General features: G+C 41.8%; 1 protein-coding gene across 3 annotated transcripts in view; it reads right to left on the reverse strand.

Moving 5' to 3' along the window:
* The window catches only part of CEP85L (centrosomal protein 85L), a 93,842-nt gene that overhangs the window by 72,924 nt on the left and 4,872 nt on the right, over positions 1–16,046 (reverse strand). For all 3 annotated transcript variants that reach the window (XM_084777320.1, XM_084777321.1, XM_084777322.1), the window contains exon 2: positions 4,289–4,447. In XM_084777320.1, coding sequence (XP_084633446.1) covers positions 4,289–4,447 — 159 coding nt within the window. The remainder of the gene's footprint in view (positions 1–4,288; positions 4,448–16,046) is intronic.

Genomic DNA, 16,046 nt, shown 5'->3' on the forward strand with positions numbered 1-16,046 from the left:
AAATATGATTTAACAGTTGTTTATTTTATTGGACCTGTTTAAGAAATTAGTTGGAGAAAATTCTCCTCCTCAAAGAAAATTAGCAATAGGAAATTAACAAAAGCAAAACTTTACTCTATACCTTTCTTTATTATAAGTATTATTAGTATGCTTCAAAAATAAGCAAAAACTGTTTTGTTTTGCTTTGCTTTGTTTTACAGATAAATGAACTGCCTGAAAACCCACATATCAGAAGCCATGTAATTTGTTTGGGACAGTTCAATGTTTGTTGATTGACTTTACACATGTAGTATTAACGTGATGTACCACAGATTCAAAATTTAAAACTATTGCATTCGCTTTTATCTATGCTCAAAAATTAAACTGGCTTTAGTGTATAGATAATCTTCAACAGCAACTACCTTACAGATAAAGAGAAAAAATGGCTGGAGTAAATCAGACCCAAAATAAACTATAACAGGTTAAATCTCTGAATTATAAAACATGATAGATTATTATTCAGACCAACAATAGACCTGAAGAGAAAGGATTAAAATATTTTGTGGAATGTGTTATTTGATTTTTTTAAAATGAGCTCATATTACATTTGCTAACACTTTAAAATGTATATTGTTAAGAAATTAATATGATAATATGCCATGGGAGGGACTTCTCACATAGGAGCTACAGTAAAAGGCTTTTGAATAGGAAAAAATGCTAAATACGCTGGAGGTTGCTCCCCACTGCTCAGAATTCCATGTTTACCAAGGGCAGATTAGCCCAATACCAAAAAAGAAGAAAACTAGGTAAGCAAGCCTAATTTCATTTTTTTAAAAAACTGCTGGTTAATAGATGACAATTTAGAGAACCAAGGACTGAGTGTGTAAAGCACACATCACACTCATTTGACACTGTTACACACCAACACGACAGACAGCGTACTTTAAAGCTCACATCCCACTGTAAACATCAACCTATCACCCCATGTTCTAACAGGAGGCTACTCGCAGTATCCAGCAAGCCTCCATACTAAGTCATTCTTCGGCCCTTTTTAGATGAAAAGGTATGCCATGAAGCAAATCCAACAATGCGAAAGAAAACTTGTAAATCAACCTTTGGACGTGGGGACATTTGCCAAAGCACACAGGCTGTAACACAGCAATAGCCCTCATGCAACAGAAATCATGAACGTCATTAACAATTCAGAAGGACTATACACTAAGAATCAAGAGTTGCATCCTACTAAATAAGTACTATTAGGCGACTTAGAAGAGAATGTTTTTTGGGACTTATGATTCCAGAAGGATAAGAGTCAAGAATGGCGGAGGAGAGGTGTGGGCTAGAGCAGAAAGCTGAAAGCTCACATCTTAAGCCTCAGGCACAAGCAGAGAGCATGAACTGGAAATGCCTCACAGCTTTGAAACATCAAAGCCGACCTGTGGTGACCCTTAAGCAAGCAGCACCACCAACGGGAGACCAAGTGTTCAAACGTCTGAGCCCATGGGGGACATTCTCGTCCCAACTACTCAGTGAAGTCCATCATTCAAACCATGGGAGGGATTAGGAAATCTCCAAAATCAAACAAGTGTGGTTCATTTTCCACGGAAATATCAAGTTTCTGCTGCCACATTCAGTCTTCTATAGTCCTGTCTCGTTCTTAGTCACAACTCTCCTCACTCCTTACCCTTTCCTAAAATCTCTGCCCTATTTGCCCTGTCTTCACATTTTAACAGTTTTACCCATATAAAATAACTAAGTAACACTGTCTTCTAGGACAGCAGTTCTCAACCTGTGAGTCTGGTATTCTGCATATTTACATTACCATTCATAACAGCACATAATTACAATTATGAAGTAGCTTGGAAATGAAAGCACAAACTAATTTAACTTTTAAATCATCATCATCATCATCATCATCATCATCATCATCATCAGGCAAATCCAAGCACTTCAGAACATGATAAAAACTGCAGTGTGCTCAGGAAGGAGGTTCAGATGCTCAGCCAGTCACTGCCATGAAGAGGACAGCACCCCAGGCTTCACAGGACCGGTGATACACAGGAGATAGAAGGCTTCCAGCTGGGGAGTTCTATAGTTTCTGATTAATATAATATTCTTTTGAGCTTAGAGAATTCATTATATAATTATTGAACTTTTAAGTCAAAGCTTCAAAAGCTATAGAACTTTTCTCTGGATCACAAGTAATCATGTGAGAAGGCATTATACTGGAACCTCTAAAATTAGGGACGAGAACAAGCTGCTTAAAGCATAGACTTTAAGATAACCCTAAGAAAACAGAGCATCCACTCTGCAACTTCTAAATCCCTGATCTTTGTCACATCAGTATGTTTATTAATAACTTTAAAGTTGATTAGTGAGAACAAATAACAAGAAACATTGTTTAAAGCTTTGAGCGCAGAGCCTCTGCTTTATTATTAATTTTTTTCTTTTTTTCTTTATCAAGACAGAGTTTCTCTGCGTAGCTTTGGCTGTCCTGGACTCACTTTGTAGACCAGGCTGGCCTCGATCTCACAGATCCACCTGCCTCTGCCGGACAAGTGATGGGATTAAAAGCATGCGCCAACCACTTAAAAGCATGTGCCAACCACCACCCAGCCATTTCTGCTTTATTTTTAAGTTCAGTATAGTTCACACTACTCTCCAGCACTTTTTTATGCCTCTGTTTAACCTCATGAGCTATATAGAACATCATGGATTGAACTGTGTCTATAAATGTGTCATATCATACTTGAGATACACTAAACTGTTCTCTTGCCTGCCTGTCTGTCCACACACCTGTAAATATGAGCTCATTTGAAAATTAGTCCTTTGCAGATGAAATCAAAATTAGATATCAGATAGAATTCAGTAGAAATAAATGGTATTGACTGGTATTTTCAAGTGCCATATACCTTATAAGAAAAAGAAAGAAAGATTTGAAGACAAAAGAGACAGGAAAAGACAAATATCAGGAAAGGATGCCTTGAGTAGCCCGCTGAGGCCATGACTTTTCCCTAAGGCTTTTGGGGGAAAGGGCTTTCCAACATCCTGGTTTAGACAGTCCCTAAAACCTTCAAGAAGATAAAGGTGACTCTTCCCTTCTAGTTTGCATAAAAATAGACTACAGATGGGATTTCTCAGCAGAAGCCCTGAAAACCTGGAACTGCAGCACCCGAGCCTTTCTGAGGACTGTTAGGGTCTCCTAGATTGTTCTGACATGAAAACTTAGGGTCTAGCTACTTGGGGCCTGCTAACAAGTTTAACAAGTAGGGGTGCCCCCCCCTACCTGGAACTCACAGATATGCCTGCCTGTGTCTACCAAATCCTGGGATTAAAGATATGGGCCACCACACCCAGATGCTAACAACTGTTTAAATTACTAATCTGATAATTCCCAGAATTTTAACATCATTGTTCTTGTTCCTATCCCCATCCTTCTTCTCTCCTCTCCTCTCTTCCTCTTCCTCCTCCTCCTCCTCTTCTTCTTCTTTTCTCTCTCTCTCTCTCCTCTTTCTCTCTCTCTCTCTCTCTCTCTCTCTCTCTCTCTCTCTCTCTCTCTCTCTCCCTTCCTTCCTTCCTTTTTTCTTTAATTGATTCTAGGACCCAGGTCTTCATCAGTTAAACTATACTGAAAATTCCCTCAAAGATCTGCCCCCTCACAGGTGTGTCTCCTAGGTAATTCAAAATCCTCTAAAACTGATAATGAAGATTAACTATCGGAAGTGTGACTGCGGTGTCTGCAAATGGCAATGGCCCCACAGGGTGAAATGTTGGCATACTTGGTCCCTGCTTGGCAGAACTAGTAGGAAGGATTAGGACGTGAAGTCTTGTTGGAGAAAGGTGAGTGAGTCACAAGAGCAGCCTTGAGGTGTCAAAAGGTTCTCTGTACTCTCTGCCTTCTGTTCAGGGCTCAGGACGTGAGCTCTCAGCTACTGTCCTAGCAGGCAACGGAAAGTAACTAACACGGCCGTAAGTGGCTATACAAGTTCACCAGCTCTAGTGACTGCACTGCTCTGGTCAAGCGGTGATGACAGGAAAGGGTGAACCTGCGTGGGGACAAGGAGTATACAGGAAATCTTTCATCTTTAACCAGCTTTACTGGTGCTCTGAAAATACACATAAGTAAAAGGGAAAATCGTTTTAGAATGCAAGGACAAATGTACAAACAGAATTTAATTTGATATTTAATATGTAGCAACACTGAATACCACTAACAACCCAAACACTGTCTTACAATATTTAGAATCATCTTGAGTAACCTCAGTTTTTACCATTCTCCATTACCTCACCTCACTCTACATTAGCTTACCTTCCACACTGTCAGAACAGGAAGTGCCAATGCCAGTGTCTCCACTGTCGGAAGTTATACTGTGTCTCCTGATATGGTTATTTCGGTGGCTAGATGGAACAGCTGTGGCCTGCCACAATGACTCATTACCAGGTAACCATGCTGATGAATAATCAGAGCCTATAAGAAAAAAAAACACACAATTAAGACATGCGCAATATTGGTGAGAAGGCAAAGGAGGGGTTTTTATTTTAACATTATAAAAAATATACATAGTATTTAAAAAATTATTTGCTGCCTGAAATAAAAATAGCCCACAAGATCAAAATCCAATAAACTACATAGCCTAGGGCTGACGACTGAATATACGCTCTGCCTTTCTGACCGCAGAGCAGTTTTCTGCTTCTAGTTTCTGAACTGCTAACGATGGACTGCTGTCTGACTTAAAATCGTAATCTGGGGCTGGGAATGATGGCACATGCCTTTAATCCCAGGACTCAGAAGCAGAGGCAGGCAGACCTTACAGATCTCTGTGAGTTCAAAGCCATCTTAGTCTACATAGCATGTTCCAGGCCAATCAGGAACACCTAGTGAGACCCTGTCTCACAAGGATTAAAAATGGAGCTGGGCAGTGGTGGCTCATGCCTTTAATCCCTGCACTCTGGAGGCAGAGGCAGGAGGATCTCTTTGACTTTGAAGCCAGCCTAGTCTACAGAGTGACTCCTGGACAGTCAGAGCTACACACAGAGAAAACCTGTCTTGGAAAAAAAATGAATGAATGAATGAATGAACAAATAAATAAATTTTTAAAAATAAAAAATGGGGGCTGGAGAGATGGCTCAGCAGTTAAGAAGCACTGGCTGCTCTTCCAGAGGTCTTGAGTTCAATTGACAGCAACCACAAAGTAGCTCACAACCATGTATAATGTGCTCTGATGTCCCCTGTGGTATGCATGTGTACTCATATGCATAGATAGAGCACTCATATACAGAAAACAAATAAAAAGTCTTTAAAAATGAAAGTAAGCAAGTGCTATGTGGCTGAATGTGCTGGTGCACAACGGTAACTCCAGCTCAGGAGCCGTGGAGGCGGGAGGGCTAGGAGCACAAGAAGAGCTTCCGCTACACCATGAGGTAAGCCTGCCTGGGCTGCTGAGACAGGCTCTCAAAAACAGGAAAGGAAAAAAACAAAAATGTCAACTACCTGCCCTAGAATCCTTCAGTCAGATACCTCTGGTTCCACACAGACCTGAGCTGTGAGCTGGGCGTGAGGGAAAGTCTAGTTGAGTCCTATTACACGCCCAAAACAAATTAAACATGCTCATCATGAAAATGTTTTAAGTTTCTACTCTAACCCAAACAACTTAAAATACAATTTTATTTTTTAAAAGAATTCATTCTGTTTCATTAATTTCTTTTGCTAAATTGTTTATTAAAACTTTATAAGTTTCTCTTTATTTTCTTTTTTGGTTTTTCCAGACACAGTTTCTCTATATAGGCTTGGGCTATGCTAGCCTCCCTTTATAGACCAGGCTGGCCTCCAATTCACAGCGATCTGTCTGCCTCTGCCTCCTGAGGGCTGGGATCACAGGCATGCGCTACTGCACCTGGCATGTGTGATGTTTTTTATTTGAAACTTTTAAGCTGGGCGGGGTGGCACACACCTGTAATCCCAGCACTTCGGGAGGCAGAGGCAAGTGGATCTCTGTGAGTTTATTACCTCAACCCAAAGTCTATACATCTCAATGATCATGTAGACAGTTAGAAGAGGCATTCTGAAGCTGCGAGCTTCACACTGGATTTTACACTTTCAATACTGGATATATTTGTACGTACTTATCCCTACCAAAAACAAGAAACACCTCACGACAGAACAAGAAAACAATTAGCTTTTGCTAAAACTTTAGCAGAACAGTAAAACACTGATTCATAGTAAATGATTTAGCCTGTTCGTGCACCCGTCTATTTGGAAGAAAGGCTTGCTCATGCTATAGAGCATAGCAGCAGGCCAAGACACAAGATAGTAATTTCTAAAACCTTTACTAAGAAGGGTTTTTGGTTTTTTGTTTTTTTTTTTTGAGGACTAAAAGGACAAGTCTTTTTAAAAAAAATTTCCATAGTAAACCAGTCTCAGTTTAACTATATGGTAGATAAATCTTGGACAATGTCAAATGTGAGTCATGGTTAATTTTGTATGTGAACTTGACTGTGTCACTAGTCCATAGGGTGCTTATATATTTGAACAAGCATTTCCTAAAAGAAATTAAGAGTGTGTGTGTGTGTGTGTGTGTGTGTGTGTGTGTGTGTGTGTGTGTGTGCGCGTGCGTGCGTGCGTGTGTGTGTGTGTGCGTGCGTGCGTGCGTGCGTGCGTGCGTGCGTGCGTGTGTGTGCGTGCGTGCGTGTGTGTGTGTGTGTGTGTGTGCGTGTGTGTGCCACACACCAGTGTGTATGTGGAGGGCAGAGGATAACAGCAGGGATTTTTTTCTCCATCTGCCGTGTGGGTCCTGGGGAATCACACTAAAGTCACCAGGCTTAGCTGCAAGTGCTCTACCTCCTGAGCCAGCTTACTGGCCCTGGGCAAACATCTCTGTAAGGTATTCTTGGTTTGGAGTAACATTTAAGTTGGCACACGTGGTGAATGACTCGACTGTCCTCAATGTGAGCAGACTTTATCTAATCAGCTAAAGGCTTGAACAGACAAAAAGCTTAATTGGAGGGGTTTTGTTTGTTTGTTTGTTTGTTTGTTTGTTTGTTTTTTAATGCCCTGTTGCCCTCCTGTGTTTGAACTTGAGTTGGAGCATAAGGTCTTCCTGGCTGTTGAGCCTTCTGCTCAAGAAAGACTAGAATAATAGTCTCAGCATTTGAGTCTCCTGCTTGCCAACTCAGCAGGTCTGGGGTCTTTGTCAGCGTGCATCTAAGCCAGCTCCTAGAATCCGTTCCTACTGGATCGTTTCTCTAGAAACACCCATGGAGTGCTGGGAGAACTAGGACGCTAAGAGAACAACGGCCAGAACCTACATCTTCCTTCCAGTACGTCAATATCACCTGTGCAGCAGACTCCAGAGCAAATGAGCGCACACTCAATACCTGGATGTAGCACAGCCAGAAATACAAATCTATGAAAACAAACAAAAAAGTCTAAAACAGCCTGCCCTCACGTCCAGAAACTCTGGCTTCTGTCTCTGAATCATAAGAGAATGCAAGTGCTCCTTAAAATGAGTTATGTCCTGATAACCCTGTCACAAATTTAAAATATCACAAGTTATGAAGAAATTTCAATACTCCTGCCAAGCAGCCACGCTCAGTGATGCCATATACTGTAGAGTGTCAGTGTGTGTCCTTGTGAGTAGACACACAGCCACACTCAGTGATAACATACACTGTAGAGTGTCAGTGTGTCCTTGTGAGTAGACACACAGCCATGCTCAGTGATGCCATATACTGTAGAGTGTCAGTGTGTGTCCTTGTGAGTAGACACACAGCCATGCTCAGTGATGCCATATACTGTAGAGTGTCAGTGTGTGTCCTTGTGAGTAGACACACAGCCATGCTCAGTGATAACATACACTGTAAAGTGTCAGTGTGTGTCCTTGTGAGTGGACAGCTGACTGAGCTTTAGCTACAAGTGGCAGCATGTCCCTAGTACAAGAAAAGATGAACTGTGAAGGCAGCCCCTTACTATATAGGTGCCATTTTTACATCAGGACCAGCCATCACACAGGAGGGACTTTCTGTGTGGACTCTGGCCTCTCCTGAATTAGCTGCTCAGAAAAATGTCTTCAGAATTTCCTTCTGTAGCCTGCAACCTTCTATGCTGTACTTCTGACTTGTACTCAGGAACACAAAAACAGGCCACTAGGAAATGAGTGACGTCATCAACTGCTACATAAGAGCACTATGAAAAGTAGAAATAAGTTTCAACGCCCCCTCAAAAAATAACAGTTAGATAAAGAGAAACACAAATCCAAAAAACACACAGGTGGATGAAAAAATGTGGTTCAAAAAAATCCAAGCTTACTGATAAAATTACTAATGTGAATTTCAAAAGACAGCCTAGCCAAGATATTGGAACAAAGAACAAAATAATCCCATATACTCCTAAACATAGTGTTAATGTGTGCATTGCAAAAAGAAAAACAAAAGAAACTTGAAATTGGGAATGCTATAATCCTAGCAACTTTCCAGTCTGAGGCAGGAGGATCAGAAGACAAGTTTGCAAGTTCCAGTCCAGCCTGGGCTTTACAGGAAGCCCTCCCTACACCCAACCCCATGAAGATGGGAAAGGCACATGTTGGGAGTTGTATTTGGTACAAGCAGGAGGGAGGAAGTGGAGGTGGAAATGCTGAAGATACATTTTATATATTATGAGATTGTTAAAAATACAGAATTGTACATGACTATGCACAAAATAACCTGGAAACAAAAATGCATAAATTAGTGTCTGAGAAGCTGGCTCAGTCGGTAAAGCTGCGGAGCATGAGGACCTGAACTCAAGCCCAGCACCAGCACAGCCCACACCTGTTAGCCCAGCACTGCGGAGTCAGAGACAGAGGATCCCGGGGGAATGCTGACTCCTCTATCCCAAAACAAAAAGCTCTGCCTTAAGGACATAAAAATCTAATGACCCTACACCCTGAAATACAGGAGCTTATGTTTTGTTTTTCAATACTAATTTCAACTCCTGGAGGTGCCTAAGAACAAAACAAAAAACAGTGCAGGAAAATGGACATCAGATGAAGAATCACCTATGCATTTTATTTTCTGAAGTTCGTCTGAGCACCAAGTCTTCCATAATGTATGTGCCTGTAACCGCACTTAGGATAACAATGAATTTTCTCCTCGACTGATGGTAACATAAACCTCAGAAAACAAGCAGCACATGATAAGGCAAATACAAGTTAACTTTAAAACCTGGATATGCAGCATAAATCATAAATATACAGACTTTGGGGAGGGGGTTGATGCTTCATTAGCCCAGGCTAGCCTGGAACTCACTATGCAGCTGAGAATATCGTTGAGCTCTTTGAATGCTTTTTTGTTGTTATTTGTTTCTCTGTGTATACTTGGCTATCCTGGACTCACTTTGAAAACGAGGCTGGCCTGGAAGTCACAGCGATCCATCTGCCTCTGCCTCCCAAGTGCTGGGATCACAGGTGTGTGCCACCATGCCTGGCCTGACTCTGAATTTTTAATCCTACTGTCTCTACCTCCACCATAGCATTTTTTCCAAGTACAAGATGCTAGCTATTGGTGGGTCTTAAAATCAACTCAGACACCAATATTTGTAAATAAAATGGAAAAAAAAATCAAAGCACATTGGACCTATACCACATAAATATCTTACATTCTAACAACTCTGAATTAAAGGAATAAAAAAAATCTTTGTCACAAGGTTCAGGCAGTAGCTTTCAACTCCCTTTACTCTCCTGGTCAACAGAGATCAATGTATGGCACAGTTCCAAGAATGAGCCTCCAGAATAACCTACAGCCACGCAATCTGGTATTTCTGAATAGTGCCTGAGGTATATCTATCCAGCCCCACCTCTGTCACAAACCACACTTCCCAAGTGGGCAGCTGTGATCAGTCCTGGGCTCTCTGCTGCCAATAGAGTAACTCTGCCAAACCAGACACTACCCGAGATTATCTTCTTTAGAATCCAGTGTGAGCCAGGCGTGGTGCTGCACACCTTTGATCCCAGAACTCAGGGAGGCAGAGGCAAGTGGATTGCTGTGAGTTTGAGGCCAGCCTGGTCTACAAGTCCAGGGCAGCCCAAGGCTGCACAGGGAAGCCCTGACTCAAAAAACCAAAAAGGAAAAAAAAAAAAAAGGAAAAAGCCAAAAACAAAACAAATAGAATGTAGAACTCAAACTCATGTTTAGCAATTCTTCACCAACTGGAAATCTCAGTCTCTAACGCTTTGCAGCCCCAACGCCCCTCCCCATGTAGCTCTCCAACAAACCAGAACAGCAAGGCACACTTACCCCTTCTCCTCCACACAGGTGAGTCTATTCTGTGACTCCAACTGCTTCCCTTCCACTATCTAAAACACTTCACTGCTCTTTCTTCCTAGTTCTTCCATTAGCATTAAATGACTACTGCTTTGATCCTTTCCAAACTGTGGTTTAAGTTCTAACACAGCACGTATTCAAGTGCATTAGGCTCACATATGACTTCCTTCTGCTTCCCCAAAATGGAGAGTGAACGACAAACTGTATCTAAGTGTCCCCAACTAGCCTGAGACCCGTGCACTCAGGCAGAGTGTCAACAAATGAAGTCATTGTAAGCACTGGATAGCCAATAAATGTTCACCAAATAAAATTAGAATTTTGGAAGCCTTACAATTAGACCTACAAAAATAGCTTCCGTTTAGAAGAAGGATTAAAACAAGAACTTTGTTAGGAAGTTGTGGTTATTTTTAAAAAATCCAAGATATTTTCAACTATCCCTTAACCCAATATGCATTTACATATCTATTTTAAAATCAGTAAATACCAAAGTCGCTTTTAAAATGTAATTTTAAATAGTTAAATAGTTGATGGTCAAAATTCTTATGAATTATGGGAAAGTAGTCTCAAATAGGTCAAAAGACATAAAAAGTTTCTCTCATACACACAGACACAAAAGAGCATTAAACTATATAGAAAAACATGCTTCATAAGGGGAGGGAAAGTAAGTTGTCCTTAAGGGTGTGGATCCTGGCAGGTCAGCCTTGCTGCAGTGGAGAGTCCACACCCACACAGGCAGCACAAGAGGGGCTCAGTGGACTACTCCTAAAAAGAAAAAAAAGTTGGGGGAGAAGTAAGAGTGTGTGTGTGTGTGTGTGTGTGTGTGTGTGTGTGTGTGTGTGTGTATTATTAGGTAGGGGCTGGATCTGGGAGACTTTAAGGAAACAAGGGATATGATCAAAACATATTATGTGAAATGCTCAAAGAATTAATGGAAAATATAAAATATATATTTTAAAACATTCATGAGGGCTTAAGACTTGTTCTTGCAGAAGACCCAAGTTCATTTCCCAGCACCCATGTCAGGTGGCTCAAGGTTTCCTCTAACTCCAGCTCCAGAGAATTCCATGCCTCTGGCCCCCTCAGAAACCTACCCTATTCACATGCATGTGCCTACACACACACACACACACACACACACACACACACACACACACACACACACCCTCTAAAATAAATATCTTTAAAACTGTTGAAAAAAAGACAGGCAAAGAGGGGAGGGTCATTAAGAGGCTGTGTTCCTCCAATCACAAGGAGATCAAAGCATCAGTGCAGACATGAACTGTGAATGGAGGTCAAACTCTAGGTCACAGAAGAGTAAGAGCTAGGAGTAAAAGAAGATCAGTTCCAGAATGGGAATTGGAGCTCTTCCCTCTGCTAAGATAAAGCTAGCAGCACCTGATTCGTAGTGGTCTGTTCACATAAACACACAACTGGTCAGAAAGTGACCGCATTAAAATCTAGTTATCTGTAAGCTAATTGGCCTTCTTACATGTAAAGATTTAGCTCAACTTTTAAAGTAATCAGTAACTAGTAGATGGGGCTTTCTCAATATGAAAGGGAAAGAGGACAGAGAAAGGTGGCATGCCGATCAAAGGTACAAAGTTTCAGATAAACTGAAATAACAGCCTGAGTGAATTTTTGTTCTTCGTGGTGACAAGTTTGAAGTATTATATACACCAAAATATGCTAAAGGATAGATTGTTGACAGTGTCACAAAAAAGTGAACAGTGTTAGTCAGCATGGATAAATCTACTGTATCTACTAAGTTAAATTGTCACAATGTTCTGATAAGTTTATATATTATTAAACCAATTAAAAATAAAACTTAAAAGGCAGGAATGGTGGGTAGCACATTCCTGCAATCCTCCACTTAGAAGCAGGATGATTCGGAGTTTAAGGCCAGCCTCAGCTACAGCATAAATTTGAGACCAGAGTGAGCTCCATGAAAACCTTGTCTCATAAAACAAAAAGCTGCTGCAGTGCTTCAGTTGTGGATACAACCTGTGTGGGTTCTAATGTGCACCATTCTAACAGAATAGGTCAAACTACAGCTGCAGTGCTTCAGTTGTGGAAAAAAGTCATTTGCAGAGAGACTGCGACCAAACTGCCAAAAGTCCCAGATCTGAATGAAATCCCTGGTGCTTTAATTGTGGGAAATATGGTCATTTGCAACAAAACTGTGAACAAGCCATCTGGAAAACCCATGTTTTTTCTAAATATAAACCAGAAAGAAGGTCTAGGCTTCTCCTAGGTGTGTATGTGATGCAGCAAAGGGTGCCACTGAGTTCAGGAGTGCAGATACAAAATATATCCAAGGCAATTTCTTGCCGTCAGGAAAAGGGGCTAGCTTGAGGCCTCACAGCAAAAATTATAAGCCGTTTCAGTCAAGGAATAACTTGCAGGCCGAAAAACCTTAACCCTCAGCAAGAGAGAGTCACCAGCTCATAGAAAAAAAACTGTGAAATTAAACCAGCCTATATACTGTAAGGTTGTATTAACATCAGAATGGAAGGTAGGGCAAGCTTTGCACTGGGGACATGGATTTCCTTATATATCCACAGGAAATGAGACGCCGTGGATACCATCAAAACTGATAAAGATCAGAAGTGAGCAAGAGAGATCTCCTGAAAATCTTGGCTACTGAAATAATTTATTTCAATGAAAATGACTATGTTTATAATGTCCAAATACATCAAGCACAAGTAATGGCTTAAAAACAGAAGAGAGGTTAATGTAGAGAGAATTCCGGATTTTGGTTTCTTTAAAAACACAAATATTATAAGAAAGTGTTTTCATTTAATCCTAGGTACAGGTATAAGGGGCTTCTTTGGATTGTCCACAGCAGCTGACTCTGATTTGCCTGGTGCTATAGCAGAAATGTAGTTCTTTCCAACTGCAAATAGTTTCTGCAATTGTGTGACATATGGAATTCTGGAAACTTTTCAGAGGGTACATAAACGCTAAGACCACAAGAGGCAGGGTTGGTGGTTGATGGTCATTTATCAGGGTTGTTTGCAGTTTGTTAGTAATCGTGCTCAAAAAAGAAGAAGAAGAAATTAGATTCAGAGGTCTCTATCACTCTCTCCTCTCTGTCCTTTCTCTCCTATCTAGTGATGAGGGGTGAAATGGGGGTGGGGAGAACAAAGGGTGGGAAAACGAGGAACCCTCAAAGTAGTAAAACACCAGCTCCAAGTATCAGTCCAGAGGACAGTTAATAAAAGCACAAGATAAAAATATACAACTCAAAGCCAGTGTGATGGTGCACAGCTTTAAAGCCAGCACTTGGCAGAGGCAGGCAGATCTCTGAGTTCCAGGCCAGCATGGTCTATGTAGTAAGTTCCATGCTAGCAAAGGCTACATAACAAACCCTTATTCAAATAAGAAATGAAGGAAGAAGGAGAGAAAGAATAGAGAGGGAGGGAGGGAGGGAGGAAGAGAGGAAGAGAGAGAATATCTCCTATTCTAATGTATTGGGGGGGGGGGGAGAAACTCTGAGAAACAGCAGTCAGTCGAGGCATATATCCCCAAAAGTCTTCAGTCCTAGGCAAACCCAGGATACGTCTCTACTTTGAAACTGAAGGCTACTGCAGGCCCAGGCTGGTAGTGGCTTTAGCTGAAGGACTCCAACACTTTTTGAACACTTACATGTCAATCTCTCTGCAACGAAATGAGCTAAGTTCTGCCCATTTAGTATGTTTAAATCCCTCATGATGGGGGTCAGTAGCATTCCACCATGTCCTTCTGACCCGTCAGACACATGAGACGTTGATGCTCAGACACCACGTTCTCCTGATTTCACTCCAACACTTCCCTGGCTGCTCCTGCTTGGTTTCTTTGAGCGCTCACCTTCCTCTACCTGGTCAGAAGTCCTAGCGTCTCAAGAGCTCGGTCCCCTGCTCTCTCCTCTGCATTCTCCACTATCTTTTCTATAATCTCTCCATGTGACTCATCCAGCTCCCATGAGTGACACCATCTATACACAGCTAACTCCTATGTCTCCAGAACCAGTGACCTCCACAGTGGCCCACTTCCCACTCAGCATCTCACCTGAACTCTAAAACAGACGTCAGACTTCACACTTAACTTCCCCAGGGCTTCTCCCCACCCCCAGCAGTTCCCACTGCAGAAACGTGGCGCCACAAGCCACTGCAGTTACTGAAGCTAAGCTAGGAAGTCACCTTTGCTTCATGTCCCTTGCTTGCCACCTCCAAATCCTGTCAGCTCTATTTCTCACAAATATTCTAGATCCATTCTCTTCTCGCAAAGTCTCATCTAACTGCCCTAATCTAAATCACCTCTGTTGGCTTCACCTTTTCCAAACCTACTTTATTTGGGGTTCTTTAAATGCTTATACCTCCCTCCCAACCCACCTACCCTGGATAGGAGAGAAAGGAGATTTACAGGAATAGGAGAAGTAGACCTTGATGAATTCAGTTCCGGGGAGTAATTCCCCTGGCGTAGTCAGGATTTCAGCAGACCAGCAATCCCACCAAAGTGGCTGCTGGAACCTGGAACAGCAGCCGGAGCCTAGAGACGCAAAGTGTTCTCTGGAGAGGTCCTCTCTAGGAGCGTCTCAAAGTGAAGCAATGAACAGCCAAGCAATACCAAGACCCAAAGAAAATCCCCGCCTCTTGTTTTGGATGCATTTATATATCTCCCGTCAGAGTCTGTACTAGGATGTTTTTCAGCTGGCAAAAACCATCAACTTCTAAGTGGATAAACATCACCTGCTCTCTCACAAGTCTGTTGCCCATCCCACACTTGGGATAAAACAAAAACATGTTTATAGCCACTACACATCTCTTATATGATAGCAACAATGGTATAAAAACCAGCTTCTTCATTGCTATTCTTGCCTCTACCTCTTCACTCTTTCTTCCCCTACACAATCAACGTGATTTACAATCAATAGACAATGTCCATTATGTGCCTCCCCACCCCCACCCCCCCATACACAAAGCAATGTCAGCTTCAAGCACAACCAACATCTTCTCTGCCCTTACTCAGGTAACATCCTTTCACATACAGAATAAAATTCAAGCCAGCATGTGGTGCATGCCTTTGACCCCTGGAGAAGCAGAGGCAGGCAGATCTGTGTTTCAGGACAGCCTGGTCTACAAAGCAAGTTGGCCAGCCAAGGATACACAATGAGACTTTGTCTCAAAAAAAAAAAAAAAAACATAAAAACAAAACAAAACTAATCTCACTCCTTAAAAAGCCTTGCATCACAATCAGGCCCTCCACACCACACTTCTCTTGTCTACTCACCAAGCTAGGGACTGGCTGGTTCTGACATTCCTGAAGCTCTGCAAGCCCCATCCTTGAACCCACACACCGCTCTTCATGTGAACAGTCTTCTCAGTGAGGCTTCTCTGAGCAGGCTACGCAAAGTTTTTCTGCCCTTACTTTTTGGCTTCCTTTTCTTCCCAGTAAGCAACAACAGCTGAGCCAGCGTCTTAGGAATTCCTTCTTGCCCAGCTCCACTCCAGGAGAATGTAAGCCCCATTACAGCAAGGACCTTCACTTTCCGGTCCAATGGCGTAACACCATGGTCTAGTACAAAGCCTGGCGTGCGGTTAATGTTTAAGAACAAAAACACACACCTAGGTGAAAGCACCATACTAGATAGCAACAATATACTACTTCGAATAAAAACAGGCAAAATAAAATATAAGTGTAAGCAGCAGTTTGATGTTCTTACTATGGTAGGCCTTCCTAGTCTTTTTGTTTGCTGGGGGTGGTTGAATACGGATTTTTGGTTTGGTCTGGTT

The sequence above is a fragment of the Acomys minous genome (genome assembly GCF_964271855.1).
Source record: "Acomys minous genome assembly, chromosome: 3".
Classification (NCBI taxonomy): domain Eukaryota; kingdom Metazoa; phylum Chordata; class Mammalia; order Rodentia; family Muridae; genus Acomys; species Acomys minous.